Here is a 14,317-nt window from a genome sequence, read left to right as displayed (position 1 = left end):
CTGGTTTAGTCATACTACTATCACAGCAAGCGAGAGGCTGGAGTCAGCAGCATTCACTTCCATGCAAACAGTTTTTCCCCTCTCCTACTTATTCCGGTAGTCGCAGGTAGTAATCCCATGCTGTTCGAAAAATGTCCTGCAGCATTTGTTCAATATTTACCTGTCTGTAGTTATACAGCTCTCTCCAGATTCCACTTATAACTAGTAAACCAAGTTACTACTTGCCTGTGTGGTTTTGTTTATAACTACTGATGACCTATGTTGAGAATTGATGATGCAAATGTTGGACAGAAGAAAATGTGTTGATTTGTCTGCATGTTTTCATACTTATTTTCTAGAGTTGGTTTAAGTGATGGTGCATGAGTGCAAGCACGCTCGCTTGCGTCGATTTACAAGATTGGAATAATGAAGGTGTGATGAGGTACAAGTTTATATTTATAATAAAAGAATTAAGATACTATTTCCAAAAAAATCTGGTGGATACGTCCCTTCCATTCTTGAGATACATGCCAGAACAATGACTATGCACTGAAAGCCATCAAACTCATGTTTACACCTGTTATGTCTTAACTATCCCACTGGCTGAGCCCTTCACAGGTAAATGTGTACAAATGTCCCTGTTTTTGCACTGGTTTATAATGCATCGTACGCATTTCATCTCATGGTCGGCATGATGAGGGTGTATGCTTCACCAACTGAATGCTTCGATTGTATGCAGCTTCCATTTATAATGTGAACAGTTAATACTGCAACGTCAACAGTTAACATGAAGCTCATCGAAAAATTATTCGAAATCTGAAAAATCTGGAAAAATCCAGTCCAAAATATACGGTACTCTCTCCCTCACACAAAGACACACAAAGTCTGCGGCACTTACCAACACGTCAACAGAAAACTGAAGATCATTTTATTATCAACAGTTAAATTATCAACTCAAAAGACATCTTAACAAAAACTTAATGATAATTTCCAACACCTGTGGAAAAAGACAGCAATGAGAGGAACAGTTTTATAATGAACTTTTTAAGTAATACCCAAAACAGTTAGTATCACTTTCCTTTTTTATCTGTTGTTAAACTCTCTCGCATCTTCTCAATTTCGGGTTCATACAGGTCTGTACAGAGCACCCCGTTTTCATCAAAAAAGCTGGCGACAGACTTGGAGATCTCTGTCTTTCTCTCCTCCTTTGTTTTGCCATCCGTAAAGGTCAAGCATATGTGATATATGTCATCATATCTGAGAACAGGAACAAACATCTTATAATGGGAAGGTATTTTTCTCTACCAGAAGAAAGATTTATGGTAATGTGTATCCCAGATTCCCAGAACTTATGTTTTGAGGTTAGTATGTCTATTGAAAAATATGGTAAAGAATGAATAGAAATTTACTCTAATTTGCTATACTCATACAAAGAAAAAAAAATTAAAGAAAATCTTAATAATCTTTGCTCCTGAATTGTTTTGAGATGACAAAAATTCTCCAATATCTGACAGACATTTTTACGCAAAGCGTGAAAACAATACAGAAAAAAACATTATGTGCACAAAAAGTGCTAAAATAATGCAGGCGCAATGCATTTTATATAGGCTTAGGAGTTTGCATGCATAGGAGCATCTTGTGTTGTGTGAATGTGTAAGACAGATATTGTTAAACTGAGTGCTTATGTTAGAGTGCTCTAAGCTTGTGTCCAGATGGGAAATGTGCTTTATCATGATTTCAAAGTGTATTGAGCTTGCTGCTGACAGGGAAATGTGTGTTAGAAATATTTTATTATAAACAATATGAAAATTGGTTGTAACTGCCTGATAGTTAATGTTGAAACTCATGCAAGACCTGATAACTGCAACACTTAAAGTATAATTCTTGTTGTTATGAAGAAAGCATCTGTGATTTGTTGTACCCCACCTTCATGCTCCCACAGCCTAACTAGCTTGTTACTACATACTTGCGAAGAGATGAGGAGAGTGTCCAGATGTTGTCTGGATCCATTCCAGCCCGATCTTTCTCTAATGCCACAAGGAAGATGCCACGCTCTTTGTATGTTGTGTAGACAGTGAGAATTCCCATCAAAACAAAATAACTGCATTATGTCAAGGTGATTACTACAAAAGGCTGCCTCTGTTCACAACAAGTTGAGATCCTGAATGGCTTTTAGCTATAGAAAAGTTTATACAGAAAATAACATTCCAACAACATAGCACAGCATCAAATCTGCGAATGTGCTCTGCATTTGAAAGATCGTAATTTAATTTTAACTTAACACTTGTATCATGTGGCATCACAACCAAAATAGGCTGCACTCTCCATGGCGATCAACAATAATATAGAACGCATACACACAAAAAAACTACCTAACAATCATAAACAAACCACATTCCTCCAGTAAAACATGTAGAAGGTTTTAAAAAAATGCACGCAGGTGAAATATTTGTAAATGAAATTACTACGGAAACTGCAGTGTTGCATAATAGTAGTAAAATGATAACAAACAAAGCAATGTACTTTTTAACCATATAGGTTTTAGCAAAATTATGTTCTAATTAATCAATGCGGTATGGAAGAGAGTTCCACTTTTCAGAAGCACAGATGTCCCTGTCTTTGTCAGTAGAATGGATAAAATGCAATATAGAAATGCTTTTACTATTGTTACTTTAATAGTGTTATTATTAGTATCAGTATTCAGATGAGATACAAAGATTTCTAGCAGGAGTAGACAGATAAAAGATCATGAAAATGGAGGAATAGTCAGCAAGGAAATCCTTCCCACTTTCCACATAAAATGACACTTTTACTTTTTCAATCATTTGCAAAGGATACGAAGTAACGCAAAGAATGAGAATTGGCCGAGATTCTGGGAATGGTTTGAAGTAATCCCACACAAGAGCAAACATGGCAAAGGCTACAGCTATAGTGCAGATGAGAAGGCGCCCATCCATAAGACCATGGTGCTCCACATATCCATGATTTTTAATTAGCACCTATAACCAAAGAATAGTAAAATTCAATTTATTTACAAAAAAGCGACAAAATAAAATTTTCAAGTCAGCTTTATGTTTAGACATTGCTACTGGGAGTAGAAAATGTACCATCACCATGATAATGTATAGTACAAAATCTGAACCCTACTTTAAGATGCAAACATTTATTTTTGTGAAAATTTTATTTATAAGTACAAATGATGTTAAAAATAGCAATATATACATCTTGTATTTAAAACTAACAGGCATATGAGCAAATTTAACTGAACAGCTGTTTAAGAAATGTTCTTTGAAATCCTGCAATATAAGCATGCATTAATTAAACTGAAAACATAACAAAACATCTGAGAAAACAATTAAAAACTATTTGACTGCTAGTGGACAAAATCTGCACTTACATTTTTTGCTGAATCATCCAAGGCATTTTTTAGAGCAGCAGTGTCCCACTTGTCAATTTTGATAGGCTTCCCATCAAGAGACCACTGAAAGTACAAAAGGTTTTCCACATAAAAATACGTATTATATTTGTGTACTTAATCAGCCAATCCATAACCAATGGATTTAATCATATTATATCACATGTTGCATCTTCTATTTCCAATAATAATAAAAAAAAAAACTATTTGTGAATTAGATTCCAATACCGGCATGGGGACGTGTGCTCTTTAACATTTTAAATTTTTATTTGGTGACATGACCATTATAGTCATAAAGGGGAGATATTTTGAACATTTTATGGCATATAGTATGATACTTATTGTTCAGTGAATTCTGACTGCTTAAGAGTAAGTTTTGTGACTTTAACATATGGACATGCGTTCATCAACGTTGGCGTTTCCAACCAAAACAGATGTGGCAGATACAACAGTTCTTTAGGTAAAACGACGGATCATTATTTCAAAAAAGCCGGCAACAATCAAGAAATCATAATGAAAGATGTGCACTGCACGCCATACTGCACACCTATCTGATGCATAACTTAAAAAGGAATAAATAAATAAGAAATGTTAACACGTTACTTTTCCATTTTTGTCCGCGGATGCCATTTTGACCGGAAGTAATACGTCTCTTTAATGTTAAATGTTTTTAAAGATATTTAAAACCCTTAAAAACATCTATCTTAAGATGTAATTTTCATTTATTAGCTTGTTTTTTTATCTTTGTCTAAAATGTAATCAAATATAAATTATACAGTTTGTTTCGTTTTTGGCGAGATTGTGTATATGCAGTGAAGGCTGCTGGGATAGAATTCTTCTGCTGTAGAGTCCTTGACAGCAGTTAAAACACTGACAGCTCAGGTATGATTGCTTATAGAACTGTGTGTTGTAAGCGATGCAACATCTCCGTCATATTTTTGGAGGTTTTTAATCATTAGCTAAATGTCCTTGGCAACATCAGCTAGTTTTTCGTTAAAATTAAGAGTTGGCATAAAAGTTGATTGGAGACCATATAGCGTCAGTGACTAACAGTAACAGCTAGAGTGTATAACACATATCTTCTTGTATTATAATACATCGCTATTATTTATTTAACAAGTCAAATTTCTTCATCTGTAGACATAGATGTAAAGAACGATTTTAATACTGTAAAGCAACAATATAAAAAAAGCGAGAGAAATCTAATTAACATCTCAATTATGTCGATATCAAACTTGGTTGAAAGTAATACTTATAACAGGTCCAACTGCTATTGTGACTGCTACTATTAAACTTCACTGTTTAATTCGTACATGTATATTTTATATTTTTCCATTTATCAAGCTCGTACTTAAATGTCTGACAACAAAACGTTCTGACATAATTTTTACTCAGATTCCAAAATAGTCGCCAAAATGGCAACAACACAGAGTGAGCAGATGAAAGCCATTGTCCAGCAGCTGAACAAGGAGCCTTTCAACAAAAATTACAACCTCATATCTTTTGACTCTCTTGAGCCTCTCCAGCTGCTGCAGATTCTCAATGATGTGCTTGCAGTCATAGACCCAAAGGTCTGACTAAACCTTTTACTGTTTATCATTGATTTTAATAATGTCATCACCATACATGTGACTGTCACCATTGCCATCACTATCTCCTTTGGTTAAATAAATTGCGGATAATTGGGATGCTAGAACAATTTTTGCAAAGTAGTCTATTGCAATCTTCTGTAATAAGATCTTTTATATTTATTTATTTTCAGCAAAAGATTGATATCAGAGAGGAAAGCCCTGACCAGACTGCTGTGAGGGTGTTTAATTTGCTTCGAGTGTTGAAATATAAGCCACCAGACTCAGTTAACTTGTAAGAGATTTATTATATTTGTCAGCAGATAGTTATTTTTGAATTTGTTTTTTCATTATATAATATTAAGGATGTTTGTATAACATAGAATTCCAGCACAGGGCCAGGCTATCTGTGCTTCACATTATCAGGATATGAATATGGAATACAATTGATAGGGAATGGTTTAATAATTGTATTCTTTTTAATCAAACACATACACACACTATTTGTGCACATCTTGCTCACAGATAACACAAGCATGAAACAAGAATGAAGTTATTGCAAAAGGTATTTCCAAAACAAGAATGTCTTTATTGCCTAAACTTTGAACAGGCTGAATGTTCAAACTGAGGAAGGCAGCGAATTTCATAGTTTTGGTCCATCATAATAGAAGGATCACACATCAAAAGTGACAATTCACATATCCCTATTCATTTTGTTTTTATTTTTTGGGAATGATTGCAGACATTATGCTTCTGAAAAAGATAGGTTTGTGAAAACACTTATTGGTGGTAAGGCATGATAAAGTAGGAATTATTTCATCCTATACTAAAGTGTATTTTAATGCAGCTTTATTCCTGTTACAGAACTCAAAGCACTAATGATCTGTTTTCTTCATTTACAGGAGTCAGTTTCGAGCAGGCTTAGTACAGGCAGAGAAGCCTATTATCTATCCAATCTTGGAATGGCTGCTGCCCAGGGTACCTGAACTGCAGAAGCGAGCCTACCTGGCCAAATACCTGCTGAAGATTGATGTACCTGCTGAAATAATGCAAGATGAGGAAGTCAGTGGGATCTATTTACAGGTAAAATTACTGGATGATTACAGTTTTATTTCTTTGTTTAGAAGGGTAGTAACTAAATGCTGAGCACTGGCTGCAGACCTTATATGCTTTTCTAAATTTTATTGACTTGATATACAGCAAATCCTCAGCCAAACATTACCTACATTTATCATGCCTTTCATCCAAGGAGTGAAGAACAAAGTAGCAACACCAGAATTTTGGATTAGCATGAGCATACTGCTTGCCCAACTGTTATCATGTTTTCATTTGACCGAATAACCCTCTTTCCATTTAGTTTTGGGTTTCTTTGTTTGTTGGTTTTTTTTTTACAAGATTGTTTGACATTTGGATTTGTTTCTTGGACTGAATGTTATGCTGATTGTGTCAGTATGAGGAGATGATGGACCAGTTTAAGGATGTTCACAAGCAGGCCTCGCAACTTCACAACTCTGGTTTCAACACTACTGAGATCCGCAAAGATATTGCCAACATGGAGGAGGAAAAAGAGCAGCTAATAAAGAGAATTGAAAGGCTGCGCAGAAAGGTCGGCTACTGTGCAAATTGGTGTATATATGTTTCTAGGAACATTTGATGTTGTTCGTCACGTGTAGAATAATTATCATCATCATCATCATCAGGAGAATTTGTGATGCATGTACCTTTTCTGATAGGGAAACTCATGGTTTTTACCAGATAAAAATGAATTCTTTCGATTTTAGGTGTGTTACTTGTGACTGACACTTAGAGAAGAAAGTAAAATTAGTTTTAGGCATGCTGCTTGTGACTGACACTTTAAGGAGGTAGAATTAGTTTTGCAGTTGTAGAGTGGAATGTCCATGTTTCTGTAATAGACTTTTATATATATGCCATTCACCAAGCTTGCAAGACTATAATAAAAAGTGATATGCTATTTTTAAACAGGTGGAGTCTCATCCAAACTCCCAAGTGATGATGAATGTTGCCAAGAACCTGAGGGTGGAACGAGACCGAGAGAAAAAAATTGCTTCTCAGAAGCAGGAGCAATTAACTATTGTAAGTCTTCCATGATGAAATTTTCCTGTGATAAACTGGCATATAGCCATCAAAGTCTTTGTGACACTGACATCTTATCTAGTGCCCATACAATCATTTTCCTGTGAAAGCTTTGCTTTGTGAATGCCTGAACTGTTTTTCTCTTGTAAATTTATCTTTTCCCCAGTGTTTTCAGTCTGTATTGGCCACTTTGAATTGATAGTTTTATAAAGCTTTTTTGTTGTAATTTCAGATTTGCTTAACTTTTTTATGCATTCACATTTATTTAACATTTAACTGTGGTTGATTGACACATTACTAGAATTCCTTTGCCTGCATATTTACTGAATTCTTTAAAAATGTAAACGTTTCAGGCATATTTATTTTTATTGCAAATTGTCGCAATCATTATGTAGGTACAACATTTAGAGCAAAGGATCAAGCGCATGGAAAATCAGTTGAGGGATATGCGGCAGGCCAGTGTGGGTGCCACTCCAGAAAGTCAGTAACCCCAAGCTTTTTCATACTTACCACTCCTGGTCTTTCATTTTTGCTGGAAGTGTTTATTCTCTAAGTCATACCTCTTAGCTGTTGAGAGGAAATTTATGCTACTTTCCAGGCAATCTGTCTGATTCTGTTTAGAGAGTTACATGCAACTCCTGATTCACTGGCCTAAATATTATGTTGGTTTTTATGTTTACACATGAAGTCTTTATTGTATAATGGAGTATTAGTGGACCATAGTGCACAGGGCTGCATCTGGCCACAGTGCCACAGCTTCACTTTGTCACATTCCTTGCTGCAACATTACAATAATGTCCCAGTGTTCCAGCTCAACATATATAGCCTAGTCATGGAAGGCAACCTAAATATTGAGGCAAAGAATCTGGTGTTGGTTTGGTCATATAATCATGACCTGGCATGTTTATGTAGTTGTAGGCATTATACTTGACTATAATATGTGCCTTCATTTAACTTTATCTATTATTTTATTTATTTTCACAAAGTCATGCATTGAAAACTAAACATTTCACCTGCATTCTCGAATACATTTATGCCAGAACCTCTTCTAATTTTTATATTTGTCTATATGCCATCCATGGCCGCATTTCCAGTGTTTTGCAGAACATTATTTTTGGATTATTTGGAGCTATATTAATTGTCATTAATCCATCAAAGACAAGAGAGTGATTACTCCTACTAAATGTGTTTGTCTCCTCGTTTAATAAATATTTCCACAGTTTGTTTACTGGTGTAGCAATCTTCTCTTTGCTAGAACCAACTACGCAGATCAAAACTGTAGTTAAAAAGGTCATGGCCTTTGCTCAAGTTGAGAACACTTGATTGAGAAAAGATTATTTACCAGTGTAAATTAAGCTTGTTCAATAAACCTTTTGTGCTCAAAATCAACATTTTAAAATACACACATGCTTTCTTTGCTCTTTGCAAGTATGTATGCTGCTGGATTAACAAAATACAGCATGATTTATTTTATTTTGTTTATTTTGGGGGGACATACTCCAGTGTGTGTTATATGATAAAGGTTTTGCTGATGTTCTAGATATAACATTTATCATGGTCAGAAGATGCTACTATCTTGTTACAGTTATTTTTTTTAATCCCTGTCTTCACTAGCTATGATAGAGAGGCTGGAGGAAGAGACACGGGCCAGTGGCTACATGGTAAAGGACCAGCTGCCAAAGGACTTAGCATCGCGCCGCAAGATGATTCAAGACCTACAAAAGGTTGTTGCTATACCAGCTATGGGGCAGTCAGATTTGGATGAACTAAACAACCAGGTGAGGGTTCTTCTATAAATGTCAGGAAAATGTTGGAGATTCTCCCCATGCAAAAGAGCACTGGAACCTATATCTCATATCTGCTTTAGAGATTAGCCATGTTGGAATACTTCATAGGATTTGGGTGTGTGTGTGTTCTTTTATCATACAGAAAGAGTTCTGCCGCTGGTTATTGACATTTAATTTTTCATCAGCATGTGCAGTTACAGAGTAGATAAAAATAGATACTTTTAAAATCTGTAATCTGTGTACATGTTGCTTAGTACTAGCTTGTGCTGATGTTCTGAATGTTTTACTTAAATGTTTTTGATGTTGTTTGGTAGTTTACCAGTCTGCTTACTCTCTCCACTCTTAGATCAACATTCTTAATGCTGAGATAAACCAGCTTATTGAGCAAAGAATGCGCAGTGGTGAACCCACAGATGACAAGCTGTCCATCTTCAGACAACAGGTCAGTGTCTTAACTTAATCCTGGGTCAAACTCACAACTTAGGTCAAACAACAGGTCAGTGTCAAAACTTAGTGACAGTAAATGCAAGGAAACACCATTTTCTACACTTATCATATGTATTTATCTCTCCTTTTGTGGCTTTTCATCTTTACTTGCTTTTTTACTGAGTTGTTTAATTCTTTGGCTCTGGTTTTCCTTTAGTTGTTTGATGATTTGATTTTTATTGTTTGTGGTTGTTTTAATGATGACTTAATTGTTATTTCAAAAATGTGAAATCACAGCAGGTAGGTAGACAAGACTTCTGCTGCCAGTTGCAGACAGTATTCAAGATGATAAGCTGATTTTTTTTATATTATTATTTTCTTTTATCAAGCAGAATGCCTAGAATTTGCTTAGAATTAATTTTTCATGCAATTATAATTGCACACAGAAAGGAAAGAATAAATTTTACTACTTAAAAAAAACATTTGCCAATGCAGGTGTTGCATACACTGAGATTGTGCTTGTAACATTTGTGGACTTTCTATGTTCAGGCAAGTATTATTTCACACAAAAAGGATGCTGCAGCAGCAGCACTGCGGGAGGTTCGCGATGAGCTCAATAAGACGCAGCAGGAGTTGGAGCAGAAACGAGAAATTGTGTCAAATGTGGAGGGCACTGAAGTGCTGAAAGGCGAAGACGTGGGTCTCATTTATTCATTAGTTTGGTTATCTTAATCTATCTTAATCTTTCTCTTATTGCTCACTTTGCTTATTATTGACTTTCCCAATTAAAAAAAAACATTTAGGGATTACACAGATTTTTTTTCTCACTCAACTGTCATTTTATATACTTTTTCAAGAACTTTATCTGAACATAAATAATAAATATCTTGTTTAATTAAAAAAGGACAAATAACAGGCCATCAGATATTTGTAAGTATTTTAGTTGCTGTACATATGTCCATGAAGAACAAGATCTAAATAATCAAATATTCTCCGCCTAGTAGTGTACCCTGTCATAGTGTTTGCTAGATAATTTTATGAGTGAAGAGTTGTGTGTAAAATTGACTGATTCGTTTGCTATGCTTTCAGTTTAAGCGCTATGTTAATACGCTGCGCAGCAAGAGTACAGTTTACAAGAAAAAGCGCTCAGAGCTGGCCGAGCTGAGGGCTGAGAGCGGTGTGTTGTCACGCACAGAGGACATTCTCAGGCAGCGTAACGAGCTAATCAACAAACAGCTGGTAAGTATTACACAAGAGCTGTGGACATCCCTAGGCAATTTGTAAGTTGTCTTCTGATATGATTCAAAGGATATCAGAAGCCCATAAGAAACCCAATAGTTTGTAAATTATTCACTTCTGTGTGAAGGCTGTTGAATATTCTTAAAAGTAAACTCCACAAACACATCAGTGTGCATCGAGAAGATGTCAGTTTGTGTGTTGTACTGCATTCTTGAGCAGTATCATAGCTTGTCAATTTGTTCATGTAAAGGTATTGTATCGTGCAAGCTATTATGTCATGTCAGGGCATTGTGGAGACAAAAGCTGGGGTGTCAGGGTACCGCCAGACCCAGGAGAACTTGGAAAAAGTTTCAACCATGAAGAGTGAATTTGACGAAGTTAAAGGTCGCACGCTTGAAGACATGTCAGAAATGGTTCGACGACTGCATGGTGAGATTGCAGAACGACGCAACACTTTGGCTCCCATTCTGCGAGAACTTCGACCATTGCGGGAGAGTGTGCAGGTAATTGGCTGATGAGAAATTGATGAAAGTCAAGCTTAAAAAAAAAACTTATTATTGAAATAGCATCATCCACTTTATTTATTTTGTTTTATTTGCTAAATAAACTGCAAGTTCACATCTATCTACAAATATACAGGCAGGCACAGGATATCTTTCGCTCAGCTATTAAGCACTTGTCACGAGTACAAAGAGAATGAGGTGGTCTGGGTCAGATCTTGCCCCAGGTTACTGTTGAGTTTCTGCATGTGGCATCTGTTCACATGACCAGCTGTTTTTCTGTGAGGTAGTTGCTGGCTTGGCATAATTAAGCCACCACTTTTTACATCAACCTACCCCTATTCCCCTGACACATACATAAAGTGACGTCAACCTACCGCTACCCCCCTGACATGCATGTGTGCATAGATATGAATGTGCGTCAAACACAGAACTGTTAAGCACCATTCTTGAAATTATTATTTCTCATTTTTTATTCTCAAAAGTATAACCACAGATATGGTAATTTTCAGTTAAAACTTGTAGTTTAAATGTGATACCACATCAACATCAGTCAATAAATTTTAGACTTTATTAGCACATAATAATCTCTGGAGAGTAAAAATATCTTTGAAGATGTTTATGTCAAATGAGTCAGTTTTTATATCGGTCATTTTATCTCTACTTTTTTTTCCCCCTCTAGGAAAAATAGTGAGAGTTTGCTTGACTGAGCATGAAAAAGCCAGAATCTTGCCTGTGTACAATAGCCTTGAGGATGGGAGTTCAGAACATCAGATATGATAGGGCTTTAAGAATTTTAGATCCTGAGGGGGCACAGAATGAAGGTCATAGAGAAATACTTCTCTGATTTTTCATGCAGATTTATATCATGTCACCCTGCATCTTATTTTTTCAGCTTTAGCCATTTGTCTCTCTCCCCATCTCTCCCTCCCAGATGACTTGTGGCAGTACCTTGACAAAATCTTAATGTTTACTGATCCCAAGAGGTGACTAATAATGTGGCTGTATAACTAGTATCTTGACAGCATCATCATCTTTACTGGTCACCTGGAGATGACTTGTAATGTCTGTGTATTTCTAGCGCCTTGAGCCAGAGCATGACAGCAAGAAGCAAGTGTATGAGCGCACAGCGGCTGGCTTGGAGAGCAACATGAGTAAACTGGAGCAGGAAGTGAAGGCTTACATGGAGGAGTGTCGGGCTGAGGAGCACCGATATCACTACCTGCACTGCATGATGGGAGTTCTGCAGCAACAACAGGAGAGGGTGGAGGAAGAGATTAAGGCATACATCAGTCACGACCTGGCAGACAAGAAGAAGACACTGAGGTGAATAAATATGATGATGATATGTCTGATTGTGTGACCAGGATGGCAAACATTTAATTGGAGGCATGCAAACATACAGGATTCTTAGATTGCTTTGGCAGGCCTATATCATGGAGTGTTATAATTGAAACAACCTCTACCATGGTAAACTAGGCATGCCCTGCATGCAGTTTGTAGCTTGGAATGCCATGTGCATAGCTTCTAGCATGGTGTGCATCAATATGACCACTGTCCAGGAGAGGGGTTGCTGTACTCTGGAGATACTCTTCTGTGTACCTGTGTTTTCCAAATGTATTCAGTATTCAATCAACAACACTGCTTTGCAACCTAAACACATGGCTAAAAGATGTAGATCTGTTCAGTATTAAACAAAAATGTTTCAGAGCCTAAACTAAAAGTGAGCGCTTAGAGAAACTTGCACAAGTGTAGAATGTGTATAGGAAAATGTGCCTAAGTGTTCAGAACATGCTAGGACTAGTTAGGCACTTTATAATTTGTCTCCTACTATTATGCAGTCATAATATACATACATAGCTATATAGCTAGCACTTTAAACTTCTTTTACTGTGATTACTGTCTGTCTAGCCATGCTATAACTTTTCACAAAGTGATAAATGATAACCTGGAGACTGCTTCATTTCAGGGAGATGTACAATCGGAAAATCCAAGAACAGGAGAACCTGGGTCGAAATCTTCGTGAACGCCAAAAAACTGTGCGTGAGAATCATGAACCCAACATGAAGCAGATGAAAATGTGGCGTGACCTGGAACGTCTGCTGCAGTGTAAGTTCAACTGTCTAGAACAACTCACCTCCATTGGATCCTCAGTAACAGGCGGGCGGCCGGTGCAGATTGGAGGGGGAGGGTACGGAGAAGCTCCACCTACCCACTTGGAGGAGGATCGACTGGTGTTGTAAAGCTCTGTGATTTCAAATAATCACCTAAAAGTCTCTCTTGTTTTTCTTCAAAGTTAATATTCATGTGTTTTTAAAAGTGACAGTCTTTAAGTTATATTAACATATGTAATAGTCCACAATGTGTTGACTTGCTATTGACGCCAGTTAAAAGGCTGCTGCGCGAACCACAGGAGATGTTGTCCACTGGGATGTTGTCAGCGAAACAGTAGGCAATACAAGGAGGCTACTAAACATTTTAATTCTTGGATTTTTGTCGAGTTTTTTTTTTTTCTTAGACCATGTGACTGTTGCACAATACTTCTCTACTTGTTTGCAGCCCACCGTCCATATCAGATGTCGATTTACAATAAAAGACACTCTAGATAAGTTGCACTGTAAGAAATATTCCATTTTTGATTGTGGAAAGAAAGGTTTCGTTGTGCTGCTGACTCAAGGTGTGAACGTGTGCGACATTATTTAGGGGAAGAGGGAGAATATTACACATTTGTAAATACGCCAGTTGGACTTTGTCAGTGCCTCTGATATTTGATTGTCTGGAACTTTTAGATGACCAGGGATTATTTTAAGTGGAATGAATAGTTTCATGTCCGGATCGAAAGTGTATAAAGCGACAGACATTGAAATTTTTATTTTAAAAAAAAGTTCAACACAGGATAATAAATACACGATGTCACAGTAAGCTCTGACAGAAAAAAACATACTATAAACAATAAAATGGTAGAAAGTAGAAACGGGATGACTATTTCTGTCTGTCATCATCCACGTGAACAGAAAAAAGAAAGTAGTCTCTAACTGGGAGTGAAGCGTGAAGAGACCACATTTATCGCACGGCTAGCTTTTGTGAGACATGATACAACAGCTTGCATATTTATACACACTTGTTTCATGTCTAATCATTATTCCTTGTTGTATATTCATAATGTGATAAGAAACGTGTGGCTTGGGAGAGATGCTGTCATGGAGATGTATTCCGCGACAAGAGGCGTAAATGACTACAATTGTTTTAAAAATAACAGAAAAAAAACATCCCGGCCTTACAACAATAAGTAAATCAAAACAAAACAAC

General features: G+C 36.5%; 2 protein-coding genes across 2 annotated transcripts; one reads left to right on the top strand and one right to left on the bottom strand.

The window, feature by feature from the left end:
* Nucleotides 1–869: 869 nt before the first annotated feature.
* On the bottom strand, nucleotides 870–4,037 carry LOC112555850 (probable signal peptidase complex subunit 2). Its single transcript, XM_025224390.1, has 5 exons — nucleotides 3,998–4,037; nucleotides 3,377–3,460; nucleotides 2,818–2,978; nucleotides 1,946–2,080; nucleotides 870–1,236 (listed from the first exon to the last, which is right to left on the bottom strand). Exons 1-5 carry the CDS (start codon nucleotides 4,022–4,024, stop codon nucleotides 1,050–1,052), a joined length of 594 nt encoding a protein of 197 aa, XP_025080175.1. The 5' UTR covers nucleotides 4,025–4,037; the 3' UTR covers nucleotides 870–1,049.
* A 168-nt stretch (nucleotides 4,038–4,205) lies between these two features.
* On the top strand, nucleotides 4,206–13,617 carry LOC112555670 (intraflagellar transport protein 81 homolog). The gene is made up of 14 exons (XM_025224138.1): nucleotides 4,206–4,276; nucleotides 4,790–4,965; nucleotides 5,157–5,257; nucleotides 5,865–6,045; nucleotides 6,413–6,568; nucleotides 6,946–7,056; nucleotides 7,452–7,536; nucleotides 8,671–8,834; nucleotides 9,190–9,285; nucleotides 9,819–9,965; nucleotides 10,359–10,508; nucleotides 10,793–11,011; nucleotides 12,090–12,334; nucleotides 12,978–13,617. Exons 2-14 carry the CDS (start codon nucleotides 4,810–4,812, stop codon nucleotides 13,249–13,251), a joined length of 2,085 nt encoding a protein of 694 aa, XP_025079923.1. The 5' UTR covers nucleotides 4,206–4,276; nucleotides 4,790–4,809; the 3' UTR covers nucleotides 13,252–13,617.
* Nucleotides 13,618–14,317: the final 700 nt, after the last annotated feature.

Source organism: Pomacea canaliculata, linkage group LG14, assembly GCF_003073045.1.
Source record: "Pomacea canaliculata isolate SZHN2017 linkage group LG14, ASM307304v1, whole genome shotgun sequence".
NCBI classification, from domain to species: domain Eukaryota; kingdom Metazoa; phylum Mollusca; class Gastropoda; order Architaenioglossa; family Ampullariidae; genus Pomacea; species Pomacea canaliculata.
This window is presented reverse-complemented; position numbering and strand designations above follow the sequence as displayed.

Bases quoted from the DNA above. Each gene is read 5' to 3' on its own strand.
- LOC112555670 (XM_025224138.1), top strand. From the start codon at position 4,810: ATGGCAACAACACAGAGTGAGCAGATGAAAGCCATTGTCCAGCAGCTG. The intron at 5,258-5,864 runs GTAAGAGATTTA...CTTCATTTACAG, and splicing joins CCACCAGACTCAGTTAACTT to GAGTCAGTTTCGAGCAGGCT. The intron at 9,966-10,358 runs GTGGGTCTCATT...CTATGCTTTCAG, and splicing joins AAGTGCTGAAAGGCGAAGAC to TTTAAGCGCTATGTTAATAC.
- LOC112555850 (XM_025224390.1), bottom strand. From the start codon at position 4,024: ATGGCATCCGCGGACAAAAATGGAAAA. The intron at 3,461-3,997 runs GTAACGTGTTAA...TTGTACTTTCAG, and splicing joins CCGCGGACAAAAATGGAAAA to TGGTCTCTTGATGGGAAGCC. The intron at 2,081-2,817 runs GTATCCTTTGCA...GACATAATGCAG, and splicing joins CTCATTCTTTGCGTTACTTC to TTATTTTGTTTTGATGGGAA.